At 36.5% G+C, this 25,393-nt stretch overlaps 2 protein-coding genes across 2 annotated transcripts; both read left to right on the top strand.

The window, feature by feature from the left end:
* The first annotated feature begins 4,653 nt into the window (after window positions 1-4,653).
* Window positions 4,654-11,642, top strand: LOC585482 (prostaglandin reductase 1). The gene is made up of 9 exons (XM_011673429.2): window positions 4,654-5,019; window positions 5,631-5,676; window positions 6,001-6,057; window positions 7,056-7,217; window positions 7,676-7,793; window positions 8,829-8,984; window positions 9,683-9,788; window positions 10,447-10,565; window positions 11,002-11,642. The coding sequence occupies exons 1-9, from the start codon at window positions 4,911-4,913 to the stop codon at window positions 11,110-11,112; spliced, it is 984 nt and encodes a 327-aa protein (XP_011671731.1). The 5' UTR covers window positions 4,654-4,910; the 3' UTR covers window positions 11,113-11,642.
* Window positions 11,643-13,724: 2,082 nt separating this feature from the next.
* On the top strand, window positions 13,725-23,587 carry LOC574548 (prostaglandin reductase 1). The gene is made up of 9 exons (XM_030991703.1): window positions 13,725-14,075; window positions 14,512-14,557; window positions 15,348-15,404; window positions 16,780-16,944; window positions 18,512-18,629; window positions 18,947-19,102; window positions 20,242-20,347; window positions 21,002-21,120; window positions 22,648-23,587. The coding sequence occupies exons 1-9, from the start codon at window positions 13,967-13,969 to the stop codon at window positions 22,756-22,758; spliced, it is 987 nt and encodes a 328-aa protein (XP_030847563.1). The 5' UTR covers window positions 13,725-13,966; the 3' UTR covers window positions 22,759-23,587.
* The last annotated feature ends 1,806 nt before the right edge of the window (window positions 23,588-25,393 follow it).

Raw genomic sequence — 25,393 nt, forward strand, 5'->3', positions numbered from 1 at the left:
AATAGTTGTTTTTATACGCTCAAGGGAAGGTTAAAATTGTGCTATTGCCCCGAGGCGTGCCGAGGGCAATAGCCCAATTGTAACCTTCCCGAGAGCGTATAAAACAACTATTTCTCGAATATTAAAGCAGTCATTAATACTTTTATATGCCGAAAACAAAAGAGTCAACTAATGACACCACCTTGGCCTTTCTCTAGTTTATCTGCACGGTTGTTTCTTATGAGTGTATCTTTGAGAGTAGACTAGATCTAGATTCTAGTCTAAGCAAGATATTTTTACAATTTTAGGGGTGGGCCGGCCCTGTGGGGAATAGAGAGAAGAACCTGCACTTTCATATGACACCTCACTTATTGAGTATCACCTTCAGGATCACAACAGATAATTGAATTGAAAAAAAAAACTTGACTTTTTTTGCATGGTCGCGCAATGCACGTAGACTGCATAGAGACTGCATTGCGTGTAATCTCTATGGGAAGAATACAGCACACAACATCGGGTGCGCGATCAGACACCCTGACAACTAGATCTATTTTCGTCTACGTCCTTTGTTCTTGTTTGTTTTATTTCCACTTTTTCATATCAATACAAAGAAACATACAAATGAATATAATGAATAACATGTAAGTTTGACAAAGTTTGTTTCTAGTTTAAATAAAAGTTTCATACTGTTACAAAAGGAAAAAGCAGGAGACCACATGTCGTAAGCGTAAATGCTTGAACATGACCGTGGCCTCTGCCGAGTTAACAAAATAAAAGAACAACCCATGCAACTGCATTGTATTCAATGTTAAATAAGATATAAGTGAAGTGATAAAAAAGTGAGCATGGCTGATTTAATTTTGAGTGAAAATAACAAAACAAATTTAGTGAAATATTTCGTGTTGAGAAGTGCATTTGTGCAAGGTGCAAAAAATTTAGCTTGGTGGAACAAAAAGAGACTAATACCGTGATATTTAATTGTGTGTTGGTTTCAGTTTCGGGTGATAATATTAAAATGTATGCAGGTCCATTTCTGTTGACAAAGACAGAACAATTCAAGACATAACAAATTAGATAATTTTTAAATTTCTATGTAAGATCTAGTAAACTATACTGAGTTAACAAATATGCTTTCATATAAGCTTTAAAAGAATAAAGGGAGGTCCTAGTTTTAATATGGTTCGGTAAGTTATTCCAAATATCTGGTCCATGGTGTCTAATTGATCGTAGGGCTAAACTAAGTTTGGGATTATTAAGATGGTAATCATGAGCATGTCGAGTTAAATATGAGTGTACGTTTACATTTAATAAATAAAAGTTTAAGAAAGATGCTGGAAGAGTTTTGGAAGTGTACTTATACATAAAAATGGCAGTTTGGAGCGTATGTATATCATAAACCTTTAATGTTTTTAATTGACTAAATAACGGGTTCGAATTTGCAAGATAGTTAGAGTGTGTACAAATACGAATTGCTCTCTTCTGCAAAAGAAATATTGAGTTTATTTTAGTTTTACTACAGTTTGCCCATATAATATTACAATATGTTATATATGGTAAAATTAAAGTATTATAAAGCATAAACAAAGATCTATCATTTATCAAACATTTCATTTTATACAAAATACCAATATTCCGGGATATCAAAATATTTATGTTATGAATGTGTTCGTTCCAAGACAAATTTGAGTCAATAATAACTCCTAAAAATTTCGTTGATTGTTTTTCTACCAGGGATAAACCATCTATAAACAAATTACATTGTGGTTGGTCTTGGGAGTTAATAGTTCTAAAACGGATAAAATTAGTTTTACTTATATTTAAGGATAATTTATTACATTTAAACCATATTGAAATATTACACAAATCATGATTTACAGTATCAACGAGTGTATCAATATTTTTGTGTGAGTAAAGTATATTTGTATCGTCGGCAAAAAGAATGTAAGTTAGAATATTTGATGATTTTATTATATCATTTACATAAATCAAAAATAAGAGCGGGCCTAAGATGGAGCCTTGAGGAACTCCACATGTGAGGTTCAATTTTGAGGAACTATTAGAATGATAATAAACATACTGTGTTCTATTTTTAAGATAGTCCTCAAACCAGGATAGAGCAAGGCCTCTGATACCATAGTGTTCTAGTTTATGAAGTAAGATTGTATGATCAATGGTATCAAAGGCCTTACTCAGATCCATAAAAACACCTATAACATGCTTCTTATTTGCGAGAGATTCAATTATTTTATCACAAAGTTTAATTAAAGCAAAATCAGTTGAATGATTTTTCCTAAATCCAAACTGGTTAGGAATCAAAATATCGTGCTCATTCAAAAAAGAAATCAATCTTTTATATACCAATTTCTCAAAAACCTTTGAAATACTTGATAATAATGATATGGGACGATAATTTTGAAGTTTAGATGGGTCATCTTTTTTATGAATCGGTATAACCTTAGCAATTTTTAATAAGTTAGGACAGGAACGTCTATGCTGGTACTCCATTTTTAGCAACTAAAGCGAACATGTTTATGGATAATTTCACGTACCTTTTTTGTTGTTCTTGCTGTCAGCGAGTCTTGCATTTGATAAGTTGAAATCTTGGGACAGTTTCTTTAGCCATTTTTGCTTGTTTGGAATTGTCTTGTCTTGTATGAAAATACCGACCAATTCTTCGCACACGTACGGTATCCTCGATCACTCAAACCATTTTTTAACTTGTAAACCTATGGGGTAACCATGGAGACTGAACTATTTTCCCGGTAACCATGGTTACTGGGATTTTAGAACTGTTTTAACCATGGTTACTGGGAATTTTACAGAAATAGTTAAAGTTTATGAATGCAATTTCGACCAATCAGATGGCTGGATTTCTTAAGTGAGGTATATAAAAAAGGTTACTTTTCTTTCTCAAGAAATCACAACACCGATGATTTGACTATTATCGTTTCTTTCTTGACGCAATCTCGAAAACAAATATCCGATTTGTTGAAAGTAGAAGCATCGATTGGTTTTCGAACCTTGCAAGTCATTGCATACTTGTGAGTGTGTCAATGGTGTTTCTCTTCTCATAGTTTCCAACTGATATGTATGTAGAAGCCAGCAAATTTCTACTTTATCCTTCATGGGATGATATGATTTCACTAATCGTTTTCAGTAATCACATATCAAGTTAGCTTAGGGTAATCAACACCGACGCTACACCACTAGGTGCGTCAGGAAGATCACTTTAGGCCAAATGAAAAAAAAAAACATGTTTAGCGTCCTGTTTTTTCGAAAAATAGGAAGGAGGAGGCCCTTTTCTTCTTTTTTTTTTCTTTCAAAATGGCCGCTCGGTACATTTTCCCTGGCATTCGGGCTATTTTTCAAGATGGCGGCCAACAATTAGTTTTAATTTTTTTTAATCAGAAAAAGATTCATTTTAGCAGTGTTTTTGATGTTTTTTTTCTTTAAAAAAAAAAAATCAATAAAAAATTTCAACAAAAAAAAAATCAACAAAATTCAACAAAATTCAACTAAAAAAAATAATAAAAAATAGGAGGCGGCCCCCAAAAAGGAAGCGGGCGGGGACGCTAAACATGTATATTTTTTTACATGGCCTTAGACTAATCGTTTTCCTCGATTTTTGTAAAATTTTGCAAATGTCTCAGCTTGGATTAAACATAGAGATTTAGAGACTTTACACACACCACCTCCAAAATACAATACCCCATTACATTGTCAACGGATTTAAAAAAAATTGTGTGTCGAGTTTATTTTCAAATCTCCTCCGTCGCAGAACAACTATACATATATATATATATCTTTCTTGTACATTGTATGCCAAACGAAATTCACTTGTCTCTTTTACTTTTTACACCTTTGAAATATAGAAGAAATCAGAAACCCACGAAGCGGACAAATGAATTCACAATACGATATAGTAGTATTTCGTGTGCTTAATACAGTTTATCATAATTGATCGAGAAATACTTTATTTGATTATAGGCCTCCAGGCAGTCTTTTTACTAAGCAGAAAATTGTTATGAAAAAACAACTTATCTGGAGTCATGATGATGCTATTACATTCAAGAAGTTATATTTTTTGTTTTAAAGTGTTCAAAAATAAAATAAAAATTTTGCGTATAAGCAAAAATTCTTGATTTTTTTTCTTGATTAGTATTATTATTTTTTTTTTTGTTATTCATTTGATTATTTATTGCTTATTAGCAACACATAATATTTAATGTGAATGGTGGTTGTTAGGAATGGTATATTGTACGTATTGAAATGGAAGAACAATAGGGAGAGATAGAGAGGTGAGAGGGAAAAAAAAACGAGGTAGAGAACAAGATGAACGAGAGAGTGAGAAAGAGGGAGACACACACACACTCACACAGCGAGAGAGAGACAAAAGAGAGAGAGAGAGATTCCTTTTGTCTTCCCTGTGTAGCCGCTATTTGCTCAGACCTGTTTTGCAGACATTAATTTTCTCTTTTCAAACTTTAACTTACAAGTTCCTGCCAATTTTCGATCAAGCGACTCGAGCGAGCAAAAAATGTACACGTTATTTTTAATTATATAAAATATAAAGATGTAGATTAGGGCACCTCACTGTCCGGAAATTTTGAAAATATGTTAGAGAAAATTATTCCAATCATTGTAAAATAGAGAACTTGACATACTTGACACGGGTCAATAGGCTCAGGGCAATTGTTGATCTATATGTGGGGGTGCAGCCATGAATGCGAGGTACTATACTATCTAAAATGAATAACACTCTTGTGCACTGTGTGGAATAGACTTTGTAGCCAAAGAGTATAATACTTAGTTCTTTGCTGTACAATGCACCATCAAACCTGAAAGCATACTGCACGTAGCGTATATATTTTGTCTCTGCGATATTGCGAGGCCAAGGATTGTTGCCCCCTTGATTGAATTTATCCTCCAAGATGCCTGGCAAAGGAAAGAGATGGATACTGGTCAAACACTTCGATGGTTTCCCGAAGGAAAGTGACATGAGGCTAGAAGAGTTTGATATACCAGAGCTGAAAGAAGAAGGTAAGCTTAAATAATTAGGCACGGTCTCATCTAACCTCACGAAGGCGTATACGCGCATGCGTAGCTAGGGCAGTAAATTTTCATACGTGGCCATTTTTTTTCTACCTGGACAAAATCTACCTGGGAGTGATCACATCACCTGCGTCCGGTCCACGTAGAAAACGCTTATTTAAAGTGGGTGTAGCATAACCAAAATGAAGAGTAAAATGCACCCAAAAAAGATACAATTTACCCAATGTTGGTATAACTTTACCCAACACAGTCATGAATGTTCCGATTTTTTTTTACCCAACTTTTTTGGAACGTATAGTAAGTTGAACAATTAATGCTTCAGATTTTCATGAGTTTGCCTTGAAACGTATTTTACAAAAAAATCTTTTGAAAACAAGTCCTAAATACGCAATCTCGAATGGTAGCAAAATAACTAGCTTTTGTTCACATTTTATTTTAATCTCACTCACTCTCTCTCTCTCTCTCTCTATTTCTTTTTCTCTCTCTCCCTCTCCCTCACTTTCATCTCTCTCCCTCTCCCCCTCTCCCTCTCCCTCTCTCTCTCTCTCCCTATCCCAATCTCTCCCCCTTTACCCTTCCCTTTCTTTCCCCCGACACAGAGGTTTTATTGGAAGCTGAATATCTCTCTGTGGATCCGTACATGAGGTATTGTCGACCAATTGCCTTCCTTTTAGATATTGTAACAAATTGAAATATAAAGAAAAATTTCTTTAAAAAGGCTTCAAGCTTTAACTTTGTAAAAATTTTCAGTTAACTTAAGAAATCTGTAGTATGACAGTTGTTCCAATTATAATCATAATTGTAGTAATGAACAGTTTAATAATTAAGATGAAATGCTGTCAAGTATTTGTTTTTTGTTGTTTATAATGATGTAGTCTTTGTTTTTGTTTTGTGTTTTTTAATGTTTAAGGATACTACTATTGTGATGTATATACGCTTATTGTAACGTCATTTTCTCGTATTAAACAGACCTTACAGCGTCAGTCTACAAACGGAAACTGTGATGATTGGACAACAAGTCGCAAAGTAAGTCGATGATAAGAATTGTTCAAAGACCAAATGGAAAATATTTTTTTTTAAATGTGTAAAAGGTGACATGCGACGATTATCAATATATGATGTGATTTTACTATAAAACTAAATTAAAACACAAGCACATCATGCAGGCTTTGTATAGAGATCCAAATAAGCAGAGGTACTAATGTGTGTAAATTTGGGGAATGATAAGCACACTGCCTGAAAATGTTTGATGTTATCCCTCAACATTTCAATCATTTGACCCCAGTGTGACTTATTCCAGCACTTACCCCCTCTCTCCCCCCCCCCCCCCCCTCTCTCTCTCTCTCTCTCTCTCCCTACTTCTCTCTCCTTTCTCTCTTTCCTTTACCTTTCCCTCTCTCTCTATTTAGTTGTTGTTGGTATTCTCTCTCTCTCCCTTCTCATGTGCAATATGTTTATACATTATACTGTACTCATATCACGCTTGTGATTAGCACACTGCCAAGACTCCGATTGTAATACTATTTAATACTTTTTAATACTTTTTAATACTCAATATTCAATATTCAATACTCAATACTTAATTACAATTTTTCCAATGTTACAGTTAATTGAATTCAAGTATCTGTATACATTTTATTTGGTTATATGTCAACATTTATTCATTTTTGCCAGCAATATTTCATATCTTGTATTTTTAAAAAAAATCTTTTTTTGTTGTTTTGTTTTTTTGTTACTACTTTAATGTTTTTAACTTAAAAATGTATTCATTGTTATATATTTGTCCTCATTTACTATGTTATCTTTATGTTTTTGAATGTTTTTTATATTGATGTAAACTTGCATTTTTAGTCTTCGGACTTGTTGACAAGTAATGAATAAAACCTTATTTGAACTTGAACTTGAACTTGAACTTGAACACCGTTATGACGGCAAAATATTGAAGAAGAAAAAAAAAATGGCCAAGTAAAGTGGTGATCCTCGTTTTTAAACTATAACGTAATAATACTCCTATTTTTTTCCAGAGTCATTGAAAGTCGTAATGACAATTTCCCGGTCGGGACCTGGACGCTTCCCAGTTCAGGATGGACGACGCATACTGTCAGTGATGGAAAAGGACTCATTAAGATGCCACTCCCTGAGGGAGTGCCTAGATCTTACGCCATCGGGTCTATCGGGATGCCTGGGTAAGTGCAAGGGTTGGAGCGGTTAAAATATTATATTGCGTCATTCTTTTTGCGTCTTCATTCAGGACACGTACTGTGTCACAATTGTTTTGCTACAGTTCTACTCTAAATTAAAGTAGAATGCTTCATCTATATATTTGGGATCGCTTCAGATCAATCGCAACTCTTTACGAGACAGGACCTGATTTGTTGGTTAGTTTTAATTTCCGCATAAAGATATATACATTCATAATTTATGAACATCAACAAATGTTCAGGTTAACAATCGCCTGGATTGCTCTATTCAGAACCATTGATATAACGGCTTTGTTCTTCCTAGAGGTCCATGTAGCAAGTTTTTGTGCATTATTTCTTCTCTTGAAGAGAGTATACAGGTATAAGATAAATTATAAAGATGAGAAAAAGACAAATACCAATTTCCTCGGATCTTCTTATGTATGGACTTTCCCTCCATGTAGCGTGACAGCTTACTTCGGTCTTCTGGATATCTGTACTCCCAAGGCGGGAGAGACTGTCCTGGTGAGTGCAGCTGCCGGTGCCGTCGGCAACGTTGTAGGACAGATTGCTAAGATGAAGGTTAGTACACTCTGCTAATTTTTCATATCTGAAATATTCCGGGCCAAGAGAAGCTTCCATTGAGAGAGGCTGTATGCCTTTACCCTTGGAAACGTCGTAGGACAGATAGAACAAGATAAATCCACTTTGTTGCTTGATGTATAGGCCAATGCGATCTGTGTGATCCCAAGTCAGAGAAGACGTCGGGAAGGTTTTATATAACAGATTGTTAAAGCCCCACTGTCCTACTTGTAGCTACTTGCTCCCTCTATATAGAAAACTTCCCCAATCGGTGCCCGTTGGTCCCCCATGATCCTCTATTTCTTATGTTATTTGAGAGCTGAGTTGATGAGATAGCCACCTGTCAGTGACCTCGCTGTGTGGTCTAATCCCTCCTTATTAAAGTAGTGGAGATAATCAGGGTGATTACAAAGTGCTTCTTCGTATCTGAAATATTTAAAGCCCAAAGAGACTGCATTCGGTTCGAAATGGTGTATGCCTTTGATGCTGGGAACGCTGGAGGACAGATTAGATCTACGTTTTTCCACTTGGATACCATAATGCCTTTTCAGAGAGAAACTACTCGTCGTAGTATATTAGATTACATAGATTGATATAAGCCCACTCTTTTACTCGAGAACGTTGTAGGCTAGATTGCTAATATCAAGGTAAGTCCACTATGTTATACATACTTATGTGCCCAAAGCTAAAAGAGACAAGGGGAGCAACGGCTACTAGTAAGGTCAGAAATAGAGACATTTGTATTAAACGCTATATAAAAATTAAATACTATTATTATTATTATTATTAAATACCACTTTAAAAATAGCTATAAGATCGCTGTTAAATGCAGTCTGTTCGAATACACCATCTATGTGTGACATGATTATGATAAGAAGTCAGGTCGAAGATTATTTTTTTCTTAAAATGTAGAAAAGTACATAGTGAAAATCACTGAGCATACATAATAAAGGCTTAATTTTAACTATAAAGGATGATCAAATGTCTGTTTATGTTTAGCATACAGCAGTGTCTTAGTCATTTTGTATTCATTAGGGATGTCGAGTGATCGGATCTGCAGGAAGCGAAGAGAAGTTAGAGCACCTGAAGGAACTAGGCTTTGATGAAGTCTTTAACTACAAGACAACACAGAACCTTGATGCCAAGCTCAAAGAACTCGCTCCAGACGGTATAGACGTCTACTTTGACAACGTAAGGCAACCAATTGATTTCTTTTCCGACAGGCAACAATTAGAATCCGCTGAAGTAAATAAGTAAAGGGGCAGAGAGAAAACAAAGACCATTCTATTTGAGCCACAGAATGAAAATGTATCCCTCAATTACACCACCAGGACCAACACACATCAGTCAAAGATGGCCAAGAATAGACCGTTTATCAGTTTGATTGAAAAATTGGAATACTCAAACAGGGAAAGGTGCGATAATTGCCGTCCTAGATAATTATGTGATATCGGGTCAGAATCTTCTGTTTAAAAAAAGTGATTGTTTTTTTAAATTATGTTTTCAACTTTTCGGCATATTCGCCTGAGCTGTCTATCCCAAATAAAGATCGACCCGCTGACCACACGAATTAGAACAAGAGAAAGAGAGAGGGGGAGGAAGAGAAACGGATATTTGCGATGAAAATTTAAAAAAAAATCTGGAGTCGAAAACGTATTTAAAATTTCTTCTGTGTCGTACCAAAAGACGTTAAAAGATGGGAGTTGTTGCTACCTTGTTTGGCGGTCAACAAGAAGAGATAGAGCAACGTCGATCTGGCGCTGCTCAGTGGCTGCCGGGCTCACGATCAATTGGGCACAAATAATTTCCGTTTCGGTTTAATAAAATTTGGAGTGGACTATTAGGCTATTATTATCATTATTATTACAACACCTTTAATATTCATTCAGGTTGGTGGTGAGTTTGCCACGACTGCTGTTCTCAACATGAAATTATTTGGTCGCATCGCATGCTGTGGAGCCATTTCAGGGTACAACCTGAAAGAACCTGAGAAACGTGAGTTAAACAATGCTACCCTGACTAAGTAATTTCTAAACCAGCTAGAAACCTTCACTGTGCCTGTAGAGATGGATCAGGTTATTTAATTATAGTCTAAATGTGTATATAGTAGACCCTATATACGTAATTATCTATTTTACTGTTTAAAACCAGCTAAAACTGATCAAATCATGGCAAGTATCTTACCAAGCTCGTTCATTGCCAGATTGCGGCCAAAGTGACCTTTATAAGCACAGTGTTAATCCTAACCCAGTCTAAACGTGTTATCTTTTTACTAAATCTTTTTCAACTACACTGACCCCTTGAAGTTTCTTTCCCTTGACAACTCCAAGTCTCCATCCCTAAAAACACCCCTAAAATTTACCCCGAGATGGTTATCTGATGGTAATGGAGTAAATTCATCAGAGGGTATATGTCCATGAGTAATTAATTCTCCAAAGGATGATATTCCAGGGGTAGTTTTTCGAGGGTAGTTGGCCTTATTATGAGTAGTTGTCCGAAGTCCGATGCTGCAGTACGTGACCAAGGGGTATTCGTCCATGGGTCATTCCTTATTAGGGCATTTATTTTGGGTGAGTTCTAATTACGCAATTCGTAAACTCTACCCTACCCGAGTATCCTAACTACACAATCCTTATTTGATATTGTTCCATAGTATCATCTATCTATGTCCAGATGGTGCTCAAACAGCTGAAGATGGAAGGTTTCATTATTTACAGATACCAACCACGCTGGGCCGAAGCCATCGGTGCCCTGACAGAGTGGGTCAAAGAGGTGAGAAAGGAAACGATTATCTTGGTCAAGCAACTCTCGAGATTACCAATGTACCACTATAACTGACAGTGGACATCACTGTGTCAACAATTGACATCACAATGATTTTATTTGTTTACCATTCCCATGGTCAATGATAATTCATCATAATGATTATGAAAATAGCGCGAACAAGTATAAAGTGATTATTGTTGTAGTCATGATAGGGATAGTAATATTTAAAAAAAAATAATGGTCCAAACCAAAAATGATGAGAAATCAGGAAAAATTGAACTTTTCGGATGAAGAATTCATACGTGTTTGATCAGTGGACTGTAACTTTCTCTAGTTCCACAATTACACATAATGCGCCTTGTCCTCAGTGATTAAAGCGCTACTTTTGGCGAGAGTGGAAAATAATTTTTTTTTTTTTACTTTTCATTCTTAATTGCGACAGGGTAAGATCAAGGTTCGAGAGCACAAGACGGACGGGTTCGAGAACATGTTCAAAGCCTTCACTGAACTCTTTACTGGCGCTAACACAGGAAAGGCTGTCGTCAAAGTCTAACTTATCTCCCCCCCCCCCCCTTGAGAGTGGGTAGGGCATTTAATATAGAAAGGGTAAACTTTTTTTCTCAACAAATCACAACACCGATGGTTGGATTATTATCATTTCTCTCTTGACGCAATCTTCTCGAAAACAGTATCCGATTTGTTAAAAGTAGTTTGGTTTTCCAACTAACTACTTGTGTGTCCATGATGTTTTCTCTTCTCATAGTTTCCAACTGATATGTATGTAGAAGTCAACACTTTTCATTTTCCTTCTTGGAATGATTCGATTTTCACTATTCGGTTTGGGTAATCACACAGCAAGTTAGCTCATGGGAATCAACACTGACGCCACATCGATGGGTGCGTCAAGACGAAATTTATAGACCAATCACTTTTCTCTATATTTGTAGAGCTTGGCAAATGTCTCCGCCGGGAATTAACATAATACACGATGTTTATATATAAATATGCACTGTTGGTCATAATGGTGGAATAATTATTTTTACCCCAATTTATGGAATAATTTTGACAATGATTTATTCCTAATAGATCTAAATAACAGTATACATTCTCACATTTTATTGAATAATAATTTGTGAGTGTTTGTTTTGCGTGATAGTAATGCGGATTAATGCCTCATAAAAGGGCACTAATATAGCACATCGACACGGTTTTGATCATGGGGGCTCACAGTAACGAGGCCATTACTTAGCCACTGAATCATGATTGTACGCAGCGGGGGCTAGGGTACGTCGCCGCCCCCATAAATACAAAAAACAAAGCAAATGCAATAAATTATCAATAATTCATTGCATTTTGCTTAAACCTACGAAGCGCAGACATGAAATTTACAAGACGATATTAGTATTGTATGTGCTTATACTATAAAGTTTATCATAATTGACCGGGAGATACTTTATTTGAATTAAGATGATGCTGTGAAACAAACAATTTATCTGGAGTCATATTTATATATGCTTTCATATTCAAGAAGTTGTATTCTTTGTATTGTTCAAAAATAAAATGAGAATTTTGCGTAAAACTGGCGTAAAACCAACAATTCTTGAATTTGTTTTCTTAATTTCTTTATTAGTATAATTTTTTATATTTGTTATTCATTTAATTATTTATTGGTTATGAGCAATACATTTACTGTGAAAAATTGTTATATGGAAGGGTACATTCTATCGAAAATGGAAGAACAAGAGAGAGAGAAAGAGGTGAGAAAAAAGGGAAACGAGGTAGAGGACAAGGAGAGAGAGAGAGAGAGAGAGAGAGAGATAGAGAGATAAGGGGGTGGATAAGGTGAAATAGATTAGAAAATACGCATATGAGTTTCTTGAAAGTAAACGAATTCCTTTCTAGCTTTATTCTTATAGTTACTTGCATGATATCCGGTTGGATTGCATTTATGAATCAATAAAATCTGTTTCGAAATGTTTAAATTGAAGAAGACCCTCGATTTTGGCGTTTCATAAAATAATTATGTTATAAAACCATTCAAATTTCAAATTTGAACACTTTCGATCATCAAATTCCAACCTCCCCCGCCCTTTGCGCTCCTGATCATAATTATACCCTTTTCAACAACAAAAAAAGGGGAGAGAGATCGAGAGAGAAATATATTCTTTGTGTCTCCCCTGTCTAGCCGCTATTTGCTCTGACCTTTCAGTGATCATTTCTCAGCGTAACTGCACATTTTCTCGAAGGATCGAGGGCTACACCTTTTCAAACATCAACTTTTAAATTTCTGAAATTTGCGATCAAGCGACTCGGCCGAGCAAGAAATAAACATGATATTTTCAATGGTATAAGATATAAATATGTATAGATTCGGGCACCTCACTGTCCGGTTTTTGGAAAAACATGTTAGAGAAAATTATTCCACCGTTTAGGGTAACCATGGTAAAATAGAGAACTCGACATATGAATATTGAAACGCGTCAAATGGCTCAGAGCAATTATTGATCTAAAATTTATTTGGGGGTGCAGCTAAGGCGCTACATTTGCCCCACTCCACCCAGGTGAAGTAAATGGGTACCTGGTAGGAATTTATTACTTGAAACGCAGCGCGCGTAACAGCTGCACTGCTAAAGCCAGGGTAATTATGCTGCATTACTGTAGAGCGCTTAGAGACTTAAGTGTTAGGCGCTATATAAGCAAATATAATTATTAATAAAAAAAAAAAAAGCACAATCATAATAATAATAATAATAATAATAATAGCCTAATAGTCCACTCCAAATTTTATTAAACCGAAACGGAAATTCTTTTTGCCCAATTGATCGTGAGCCCGGCAGCCACTGAGCAGCGCCAGATCGACGTTGCTCTTTCCCTTATTGTTGAACTCCAGACAATAGCAACAACTCCCATCTTTTAACGTCTTTTGCACTACTTGTAGCTACTTGCGCCCTCTATATAACAAACAATGCCTAATCGGTGACCATTGGTCCCCCATGATCCTCTTTTTCTTATGTTAACTGAGAGCTGAGTTGATGAGATAACCACCTGTCCAGTGACCTTGCAGGGCAGTCTAATCCCTACTGTAAACTACGGCAGATAAGCTTTAACGTCTTTTGGTATGACACATAGCTGCACGACCGATCTGGTTCAGTGTAGTTAAGCTGTGTTTGTTCATGGTACTATAGTACTAGGTCCATGGTTTGTTAAACCGTGAATGCGAGGTACAATAATTATCGACCATGCTGCATGACTAGCATCTTTGTGCACTGTGTGGAATTCACTTTGTAGCCAGAGAGTCTTTGCTGTGCAGTACACCACTGCAAGTATACTATAGCGTATATATTTTGTCTCTGCGATATTACAAGGCCAAGGATCGTTGCTCCCATAGATTGAATATATCCTCCAAGATGCCTGGCAAAGGAAAGAGATGGATGCTGGCCAAACACTTCGATGGTTTCCCGAAGGAAAGTGACATGAGGCTAGAAGAGTTTGATATACCAGAGCTGAAAGAAGGAGGTAAGCTTATATACCACCCATTATAGTTACAACTCGAACCACAATCATGTACACAAAGTTTGTCTACCGTATAGAGCATAATTATATACATGCCAGTCAACCCGGAAAAAATGCTAAACCCCCTATATGTCGACATCATCACATTATTAAGCAATAATTATTGAACGTTTTGTTTTATTTAATCTCATAATGTACATGTACCTAATTTATATATAACTCCACCCATTATGTTTTGTGGTATATTTTATCTCTCTCTCTCTTCCCATCTCTCTCCTTTATTGTTTTCTCTCTCTCTCTCTCTCTCTCTCTCTCTCTCTCTCTCTCTCTCTCTCTCATTCTCGCTCATACTCTCTATATCCCTCTCCCTCTCCCTCTCTCTTTCATTCTATATCCCCCCATCTCTCACTCTTCTTCTCACCCCACCATGCTATTATAGAAATCTTAATGGAAGCCGAATATATTTCTGTGGATCCATACATGAGGTAAGCCTCCCTTTATTCCTTGAAATGAATTATCACACCATGTACCGGTACTATATATCACCAATGCTCTTCGAAGGGTAATCTTTCTGATGCATTTATCAGACGTGCTTTAATATTTAAAGGTCTAATCATATCTATGTCTATGTTTAACCAACTATAACATAAATATTCACATTTAATGGTTCAACTTCAGCCTCAAACTGTTGTTCTGTCTGGTGCAACAGGATGTCTCCACTCACTGACTCAGGCAAAGTTGGCTAACTGGAACTGCTCCAGGTGTGGGGATGGGGTGGGGGTGGGGGAGGGGATGGGGGGGGTGGGGGGAGTACAGACCCAAAGGGCCTTCAAAATGGATTTTACCAACCCCTCGATAAGAGAACCATCTACCCCCTCGCTTCCAGCTGGAAGAAAGGGTGCTTCTATGAATATTTGAGGGAGAGTATAGCAACCCAGAGATATTATTTAGATTTTGGGATGTTGAAACTTTGTATTTTTGACCATCTTTTGAATGGTTATACTGATGACTAATTAATGATTATTGATAGCGTCTTGCTTGGGAGATGCCCCTTGCTTTTGGTGCCTAAAGCGACCGAGCGAGAAAACTTTGATTTTAGAATGCTGAAAATTGGCATTTTAGAGCACTTGAAAGTTACAATGCAAAATGATTTTCTTTTTCCTTGCGAGGGAGAATTCTTGGGGGGGGGGGGGGTGAAAAAAATGTTTTGATAATTATGTTGATATTGTTTTGTTTGATGTTCTTTATCGATGTTCTTTATTTCTTCCATTGTAGACCGTATAGCGCCAAAGCACCACTGAATACTTTAATGATTGGGCAACAAGTCGCAAAGTAAGTCAAATGCGGGTCATTCTATTTTTGCTTCGGTGACATTTCCTGCAGGTAGTTCTTTCATCCAGGATATAGAGTACCGAAGCTGTGACATCATAAAAATCTATTTTTAGAATTTCTCAATCATTTTCTTCATTTTCCGAAAGAGCATCAAAATAATGTCCAAATATCGAAAACCAATTGAATATGTTAAGTATTGGCTGAGATATGACCATCTGAATAAATAGATTTCCTTTAGGTGCTCAGTGTTATTTTGCTCTGGTTGTGATGTTATGAAAGAAATTCTTAAAATATATTTCTGATGACGTCACACTTCACCACTCTATAGGATGAGGGTTATTCAGTTTCAGGTTAGGATTATGAGTGGGGTTAGGGTAGTAGTGTTGGGTCCGGGGTTGGTTGTTTTTATTTTCTGAATGAAAACATATCGTCGCTGTTTTCACGAAGTGACGGTAGTGAGAAAAAAAAAATTGCATTCACTTTGCGTGACGATTTTCCTCACTACCGTCACTTCGTGAAAACAAGGACGATATCTTCATAGTATTATATTAACGTATATGCAAACAATTATTTAAAAAGAACACGAGTGGATTGCTGTATTCAGAGCCTTCGACATAACGGCTCTGTTCTTTCTTGCAAGTCATGTTGCGGAGGGTATACATTAATAGCAAATAAATACAAGCCTTGGCCATAACTTGTCTGTATACTAGCTGTCCTTGTTAACCAATTCTTTAAAGATCAAAGTCTAATTAGCTGTAATATTTACACAACAGATTTAGAAGAATTAGTATTCAAACAGTTCTGTTTAGGTGTTATGGGGATGAATAGAGTAAAAACTAGATGGCTTAGTTAAAGTTACTACCCGGTATATGGTTATAAACCATTTCCATTCGGTTTGTGCCAAAACTGACAGACTCAATATTTGATTTTCTTGAGCTATATCACGTTAGCTTCCCTGCTAGTTATCAAGCTTAATTAATGCAGTATGTTTTTCTTTACAGTTAGGTGTACAGGGAATGTATAGGCAAACATAAAATTGTAAATGTTTTCAACGAAAATATGTGATTTAGGGCTATATGACTTTTCAAACGATAGAAGGATCATTCATACTCAGTTTGGCTTTCGGTAGATTAACATCAAAGGTTCCTGGAGAGTCGTAGTGCATACTTCCTAGTACGACCTAGGACTCTACTGTTTAAAGGGTGGACAACATATTCTGTAAGCTTTATCATTGACGAATGACGACAATATCGAAAATTGAGAATTGATTAACCCAGGGAGGTGGAAAAACCTCCCTGCTTTATCTAACTTTATGAAGCATATAGGCATATACTCACTAATCAATAAACTTGTATCATCGTATTCCTATTTGTAGGGTCATCGAGAGTCGTAATGCGGACTTCCCAGTGGGGACATGGGCTCTTCCACTTACTGGATGGACAACACATTCTGTCAGTGATGGCAAGAATCTCATGAAGGCACCACCGCTCCCTGAAGAGATACCAAGGTCTTATACTATTGGGTCCCTGGGTATGACTGGGTAAGGACCCCCCCCCCCCCCCCAGCGAAGATTTCGATCTTTCTCTTCCCCCTGCCACCCTTCTCACTCTCTTCCTCTGTTTTCCCCTCTCTCCTGCCATCCTTTTCCCTTCTCCCATCTCTCACCTGTCCTCTCTCCCTCGTCTCTCTCCCTCTCTCACACACCATCTGTCTCTCTCTCCCTCACTCTCTCTTCCTCTCACACTATCTATGTCTCTCTCTTTCTCTGTTTCTCATGTCTCAGACTCTCCAATAATACTCTCTGCTGCTGAAAAGTAAATATAGGTTTTCCCGCCCAATTTCATCACAGTTGCATTCGACTTCATGAATAGGCGTTCAAGTTCGAACGGTTTTCATCAACTCTCTGCTCTCATGGTTCATTTTCATTCTTTGAGCATTTAATTTCATTTTATATCATTCCTTTTAAATTTTATTTCATTCAATTTAGAGAGAAATACATTCAATTTAGTGCCGCTAAGTTGTCATTCAATTTCGCGCAAGCTGGATAGACGTTCAATTTCGTGCTTAATACCAATTTCAATTTCATTTATAGGCACACACCTTCGCACTTTGAACGTTCAAATTAAATCAACATAAACAAGTTCTGTAGTTCTATTTAATTTTTACCGCAATCTTTTCACGTCATATTTTTTTCTCTCACTGTTTTTAATTATATAACTTAATTTTCATTCTTAAAGTTTCATAATGTTTATTTTAATCATATTCTATATATTTCTTTTCTTTCTAATATTGTATTCCGGTTTCACTGTATTCCCTAGCAGTATGGACATAACACTTACAGAATGGTTATAAATCATAATTTATTTACATGACGGTTTGTCAGATGAATGAGATATTTCACTATAAGGTAAAGGTCCCATTTCAAGGTACATCAAGTTTGCATAATTTATTCAAAGAGATGCAGATTGCAAAGAATATAAACAGTAACAGAAAAAGACTGCCCAAATGCTGTAAATGCTTGCCTATTCGTCAACTTGAATACCCTAACGTTCATCAGGGCGGTGCAGGTGCGAAATTGAATGCATTTACTTGTATTTTTAATTTGAACGCGCATTTTACACGTTTATGTGAGAAAATCATGAAATGGCATGCTTATACAATTAAATTGAATGAACTAATTAGCTTTTTGAATGTTGATCTCGGTGATCATTTAAATTCGCTCGAAATTGAATGATCGCATCGTTAAATCGGATGCAACTCTGATGAAATTGGGCGGGAAAACCTATATTTAGGCCTTGAAATGACAAGATCACCTGTACCTCGCTTTTCATTAACAATATCCATTATATCGACAGCGGCAAGAATCGGAAATAACCCATTGCCTATATCGTATGATCTCTTACAATTTACTACAAGAATTGCAGGAATATCCAAATTGTGTTGTATTTTGTAGCATGGACGATCGACCAACATAATCAGTGATTTTGAATTAATTACGACCTGCAGCGATCATTAACTGAAGAAGCTTAAAGATAATGACCTGAAAAATAATTGTAAACAAAAAAAATTAGGGTCCTTCCATTTTAACAATAATTTCCTCATGTCAGTGTTACAGCCTACTTCGGTCTTCTGGATGTCAGTGACCCTAAGCCAGGGGAGACTGTCCTGGTGAGTGGAGCTGCCGGTGCCGTCGGGAACGTTGTAGGACAGATTGCTAAGATCAAGGTTAGTACCAGACATTCTGCTTCTTCATATCACACTTTTGGTTAAACGGTAACAAGGAAAGGAATCAGAAGACCAAAGACACTTTCAGAGAAGTTTGAGAAGATCCATGGACGTATCACTATTGATCATGATGATCAATTCGGAATCCATTGCAAATCAACGTTGGGTATGACCTATCTCGTATTAAAATAGACAATGATTCCATTCCAGTTACATCTCAGAATCAAAGTATCTCGGAGAGTATAATGAAAGATTATTCTCTGCTTGAAGCAACTTTTGTCATGATTTCATGTAATCGATCATTTCCTATTTGGCAGGGATGTCGAGTGATCGGATCTGCAGGAAGCGAAGAGAAGTGTGAGTACCTGAAGGAACTTGGTTTTGATGAAGTCTTCAACTACAAGACAACACCGAACCTTGATGCCAAGCTCAAAGAACTCGCTCCAGACGGTATCGATGTCTACTTTGACAACGTAAGGCTCTAATATTGCAGGCTTTGGGTAACACCATGTTACACCACATTCTGGTAATGCGATTGCATTGTGAAAGAAAAGGTGTGGAATGGATCAGAAAAGTTGATCATATAGCATGTAAGTAATGGTGTGTAATGCAAGGTTCTGGAGTCATCAAAATCATTATAAATTTGGCAGAGTCTTGGTAAAGTAACAATCACTTACACAGAAAGATGTATATGGGACAACACACATGGTGTCGGGGCTAGTACTACCCTGATTTCCTTATCTTTCTATGCTTATTACTCAGCCAGTATACATTTTCTTCCCAATTATTTTGCACATGACATTTATTTGTAATCTTGAACATTCAGTGTAAGTTTCGTTAGATTCTGTGAGAATTCATTTTCATTTTTTACCAGAACTCAAGTTTATCTTTAATGATAAGGCCGTTGATATATTCTGTCATCAATAAAACTTGCTTTGGTGGGGGGGGGGGGGGGGGGGGGGTGGGGTTCAAATAAATTAAGAAAATGTATAGGAAAGAGAAAAGGAAAGTTTTTCATTTAGTTTTTGCTTTCAGTGTTTGTAAACAAAAAACGAGGTGAAATAGGAGGTAAACAAAGAAAGGAGTGATTGAGAAGGTTGTGAGCATATCACAAAAGTTGAAGGGGTGTAGCCTATGTCCCGAGATAACTGTAGAGTAGTTTTAAAAGAGACTTCCAATCTACATTATTTTTTGTGAACAAAGCCTTTTTTCAATGACAAATGACAAACATCAGTGACAAATCTGCTGATAACCAATCAATTCGGTACTAAAAGAATCCAACTGGAATGCACTTCGAATGCCGTCGGAATCTTTAGATTGCCGCTCGAATGCGAGTCGAATTTGCAGTTAGAACGTTCCGACCAGGATGCAAGAATGTCCCGAATGCACCTCGAATGCATCTCGATTGCCGCCGGAATCTCTTTCGATGTTTTCGGTACTAAAAGATTCCAAACTGGAATGCACTTCGAATACCGTCAGAATCTTTAGATTGCCGCTCGAATGCGGCTCGAACGCAGTTGGAAGTTCGGAACGTCCAGACCAGAATGTAAGAATGTCCCGAATGCACCTCGAATGCATCTCCCATGAACATATTCTTTTTTTTCGTAAACAGGTTGGTGGGGAGTTTGCTGCAACAGCCATTCTAAACATGAAGATCGGAGGACGCATCTCCTGTTGTGGATCCATCTCGGGTTATAATCTCAAAGAAAAGCAGCTGTGTGAGTATATGGAGTGGAACCTTGAGATCATGAGATTTAGGCCTTTAAAAAATGCTGTATTGCCCTTTAGGTGCCAAAACATGGGTCGGTCGGTCAGAAATCTTCTTTTTTTTTCCTTTTTTCCCTTTTTTCCCTTTTTTTCCTCCCTCTTTGGGCTGATATTTCTCAGTTGTTAATGCTTTAATATTTTTTCTCTAAAAAAGGGGTCGGTCGCCAAGGACAATACAACATCTTTTTTGTTTATGCCTTACAGTTAGATGCAGGTGTCTTACTCCATCCTTAACGTATTAGAAATTGCTCTCCTTTCTGCTAGCAATAGAGGATATCCAGAGGCTTTATGCCAGTGGCATCTATGAGCCAGGAGAGACAAGTCACTCGCCATCGCCCTAGTGCCCTATTTCATTCAACAGTACCAATAGTTAGGGCAAATTGTCTCCAAAGTGTCTCGGCAGGACACGACTAAGGATTCAGATCTGAATTCAGTTGTAATTGAAATAAATGCAATAAATCACATTAAGGCAATAAATGAGTGTCTTGTTAACCAAACAAATGAATTAATGAATGAATGAATGAATAGATTAATTATTAATTAAATCATCTTCACAGTACGGGGCCCGCTAATGAGTGTTCACATGTTTTATTTCTTCACCACAGTGCCGTCTCTTTTTGGTGTGATGGTCACAAATCATCTCAAGATGCAGGGTTTTAATGTTATGCAATACATGACAAGATGGGCAGAAGCAGTTACTCAACTAAGCAAATGGATCAATGAGGTAAAGAATATAGCGTCATATATATATATATATATATATATATATATCTTACTTTGTTTTCTATATCATTCTGTATTGTATTGTAAATATCTTGTGATCACCCCTGAAGGGGGTTGATAGAGTCAAATAAAATCTTCCTTTTACACTTTAGCAGTTCATCAGCAGTGTATGTCTAAAATCAGTAAAATGTATTATAATATTGTCAATACAATCAAATTGAGCTTTGGTGGTTCTAGGATTGCAGGGGTGATAGTGAGCACTAAAAAAAAAAAAAATTTGTTTTGTTTTCCCCTCAACCACGCCCCCGTAGAGTAAAAAAAAAAGAGAAGAGGATTCGCGGGGAAAAAAATGGCATCTAACAAACATTCCCCCCTTTCGAGTAAAAAACTGGGAAAATAGGGAAGAATAGAGGAAATAAGAGGGAAATCTGGAAAATCAGGATCAAATAGGGAAGAAGGAAAAAAATAATTAAAAAAATCAGGATTTATTTTGTTTTTTTTTAAATCGGGAAGAAAAAAAAATCGGGAAAAAATCGGGAAAAAAAAATTAAAAAAATCGGGAAACCGATTTAAATCGGGTTTTTATCAGGCCTGGATTGTCATGAGAAGGAAGGGCAACATTTGCCAGACATTAATTTCTCACGGGGATAAAATTATGATTTTGGGAATCTCGTCAGCCCTCCCGTAAGGAGCAGAGGGGTTCTCCCAATATGAATATGGATTTGGGAATCCCGTCAGCCCCTCCCCACCCCCTCCTTCTCCCCATCCCCACTAAAGTTCCAAACAAACCTTTTCTCAATGTGGGCCCGGGCGTTTTTGCACTTAGATCCACCGAGTGGACACTTTTTGTTATATCAGGACGCATACTTTCTATTTTTGTAGTTGTGCTATAACAATGCTCGCCTATTAGGAGAAAAAGGAAAGGAAGACAGTAATAGACCTACTCTAATCAAGAATAGAAGAGCAATGTGACCATATCTTTTTCTTCTACATTTTGCCATAATGCTCCTTGTAATGTGATGATCTTAAAGGTAAAGACCAGTATTGGTAACGCCCCAATTTCAAAAAATGAAATGGAAGCTCTCATTACCAATCATGTGAAAGAATATGTTTTGACTAATACATGATGATAAAAAATTTGCCGGGAAACCGCCTACTAATTCATATATTTGGTAAATTTATTTCTCTCATGGTCGTGTGAGAGAGATAGGGTAGTCCCATATACATCTTTCTGTGTATAGTGCTTGTAACTTTACGAAGAATGGGCCAAATTTCTTATCAATTTGATGATTCCAGAACCTTGCAGATGCTAGATGCTAGATGATCAACCTTTTCTGATCGATTCCAAAACGTTTCTTTCACAATGCAATCGCATGACCATTACTGGTCTTTACCTTTAAATCCACATTTTCCCACCCGAGTCCTGATTCAAAAGTCAAGATTTGTATTAACAAATTATTCTGTTGTCTCTGGCTCAATATTTTGGTCCAAATGTACCTAAGGTTCAAACTTTCTATAATTATTACAGGGAAAGCTGAAGGTTCGAGAGCACAGGACCGACGGGTTCGAAAACATGTTCAAGGCCTTCACTGACCTCTTCACTGGCGCTAACACAGGAAAGGCCATCGTCAAAGTCTAACTTGTTTTGAAAAGTGATACCCGGTCAGGCGGTCACACAACCGAACTGACAGAACCTTGGCCATTCGAGGCAATGTAAAATACCTGTTCAGCCTATTGTCAGGTCTTTGACACTTATCATCAAGTCTCAAGAATATATTTGTATTCAATCAGTAATATGTGTACCCTTTTTTTATTACAGAAATTATTAAATGTTATGTATGTTATGTATCAATAAAGATTGAATAATAAAGATTGATCAATATACATCTAAAACGGTCCATATCTAAAGAAAATCATATTGTGACAATCATTTAATTAAAAGAGGTTAGAAAATTTATTCCAACTTAATGGGCAACCGTGTTAATATATGATGTACACATGTATATTATTGAGTGCAGCTGCATTAGAATAGACCATTATCGTAATGTAATCAAATTTAATACATAACTGAGTGCCATGTTAAACAAAATTATTTCATTCACCTGTTACAAATACATGTTATTGTATTTCAATACAGTCGAAACTCGTTAAAGAAATTACCTTGTTATATAAAATAACAGATACCTCATTATATCAGAGCGCTTTATACCGAAGTTCCACTGTAGTCAGAATGTGAATTGCATACATGAGCTGGTGCTAGGTAGGGCAAACATAATGGCTTGTCCTACCTAACAACACAGAATGTATGTAATTTCCATTATGACTATTGAAATTAAGGTGAATGAAATAATTCGTAACTATTAACTTAACAAAGATTTGTCCATTAACTTTGATTACATTACTTACAAAAATGGCCTAAACACGATTGTGATCCAATTCTAGTAAATAAATTTCTGATTTCTACATTATGCATGACTCTTCTCGTTGGATTTATTATACTTGCAATGTGTGATCTTGTAACCAATAATACAGCATCTGAAAATCTGACCGATGTACATGAAGATGACGGGAGGACGGTTTGATAGAATATATAATAGTGTACATTATATCATCTGCCGAGGGTGAGAGAAGCATCACAGGGGAGCAGTTAACCAAATTAAAAAAATACTTCTCAATCGAAGAGAGAAATCATTTCCTAAAACCACACAAGATATTCACATTATACAAGATTGAAAAGAGGAGATATAGTGAAAAGGCGGCTTCAAATCTTTAAAGAGAAGGTCGAGTTCTGGGAAGAGGTGGAAAATAATTTGTGAGCATTACTCATTCTTAGTATGCAAGTGTGGAAGAACATCAGTTAAGACATGCTCCCTGTAAAGCTTGGCTCTTCAAATGCCTTCATATTCTTAATATGCATGTAACATCGTAAAAATCGGGGGCCGGCTTTTTACGCCACGTGTTCGTGTAGTCCCATATACATCTTTCTGTGCAAGTGTTTGTAACTTTACCAAGACTTGGCCACATTTCTTATCATTTTGATGATTCCAGAACCTTGCAATACACACAAATTCTTATATGCTAGATGATCAACCTTTTCTGGTCGGCTCCACACCGTTTCTTTCACAATGCAATCGCATGACCAGAACTCAACTTCATCTTTAAGTTTAAGTCCTGTATGAAAATTTGTCACTAATCTAACCACAAGTCACTTTTAATTGAAGGCTATTTTTTAAGTATTTGGTAATTGCAACATATCTTTACAGCGGTAATTTTTACCATCACAACTGATATATAATATTTCATATTAGGATACCAACATGTAGCTCAAAACAGACTACCAGTAAACAAAAAAATTACATTTGGGTGATTTGAGTTCCCTTCGTGATATTGAAAATGCCCTTTGGACTCTCAGTGAATGATATATTTGGTATTTGGGTAGTAAGACCACAGCATACACACACACAGACACACCCACACAAACATTTCTGGTGTAAATCAAGGACTCACCTTTACACATCATGATGCTATTACATGTGCGAGGACATACATGTTTGTAGGAAATACTAGGAATTTAACATCCCAAGGACGATTTAAAATTTAATGAATAACCAAGGACCTATTTTTTCGCTGCCAATACAGCAACTAAATGAACGTACCCCTATATGAAAGGGCCTCAAAATTAAAAAAATTACGGGGGGGGGGGGGGGGGGGGGGGGGGGGTGTCTTGAACCAAGGTCAAAGTGAAGGTACAGCTCTTATGAATGTCCTCAGTACCCACCCACATATACACACACCAGCCAAAGAGCAATAATAACAGTTCCAAAGAAAATAACACATAACATTACTGCAAATATTTGTTATTTGTGTGTGTGATTTATTATACTTTACAAAATTTATAAAACTTCACAATTCTTACAATTTTACTACATCTCAGTGCTGGATGTATCGAAAGTTATTACTAGACAACTATTACAAACATCATCTACTGTAGCTGTTTGCTATCAGGCCTTGGGTACAGAGTTTAGCAATCCATTTTAGGGCAATGGGCATCACTAATGATTTAGTTAAAACAGCAGTTGAAATTACAGAAATAAGAAGCCTGGATATGTAGCAAAACTAGTATCATGATCAAAATATCCATCTGCACTCTTTAGGCAGATGTATTTCAAAACTATATTTGAAGACAACATATCTGTGTAATGAAGATATTTGTAGCACAATAAAATGAAGATTCATGAAAAAAAACAACTTCATGAAGAAAACAAAATTGGAAT

This window comes from Strongylocentrotus purpuratus, unplaced genomic scaffold, assembly GCF_000002235.5.
Source record: "Strongylocentrotus purpuratus isolate Spur 01 unplaced genomic scaffold, Spur_5.0 spur5_scaffold_2, whole genome shotgun sequence".
Lineage (NCBI taxonomy): Eukaryota > Metazoa > Echinodermata > Echinoidea > Camarodonta > Strongylocentrotidae > Strongylocentrotus > Strongylocentrotus purpuratus.

Coding starts and splice junctions, on each gene's coding strand:
- LOC585482 (XM_011673429.2), top strand. CDS start 4,911: ATGCCTGGCAAAGGAAAGAGATGGATACTGGTCAAACACTTCGATGGT. Junction 7,218..7,675: donor GGGTCTATCGGGATGCCTGG/GTAAGTGCAAGG, acceptor CCCTCCATGTAG/CGTGACAGCTTACTTCGGTC. Junction 10,566..11,001: donor TGACAGAGTGGGTCAAAGAG/GTGAGAAAGGAA, acceptor TAATTGCGACAG/GGTAAGATCAAGGTTCGAGA.
- LOC574548 (XM_030991703.1), top strand. CDS start 13,967: ATGCCTGGCAAAGGAAAGAGATGGATGCTGGCCAAACACTTCGATGGT. Junction 14,076..14,511: donor ACCAGAGCTGAAAGAAGGAG/GTAAGCTTATAT, acceptor ATGCTATTATAG/AAATCTTAATGGAAGCCGAA. Junction 21,121..22,647: donor TAAGCAAATGGATCAATGAG/GTAAAGAATATA, acceptor TAATTATTACAG/GGAAAGCTGAAGGTTCGAGA.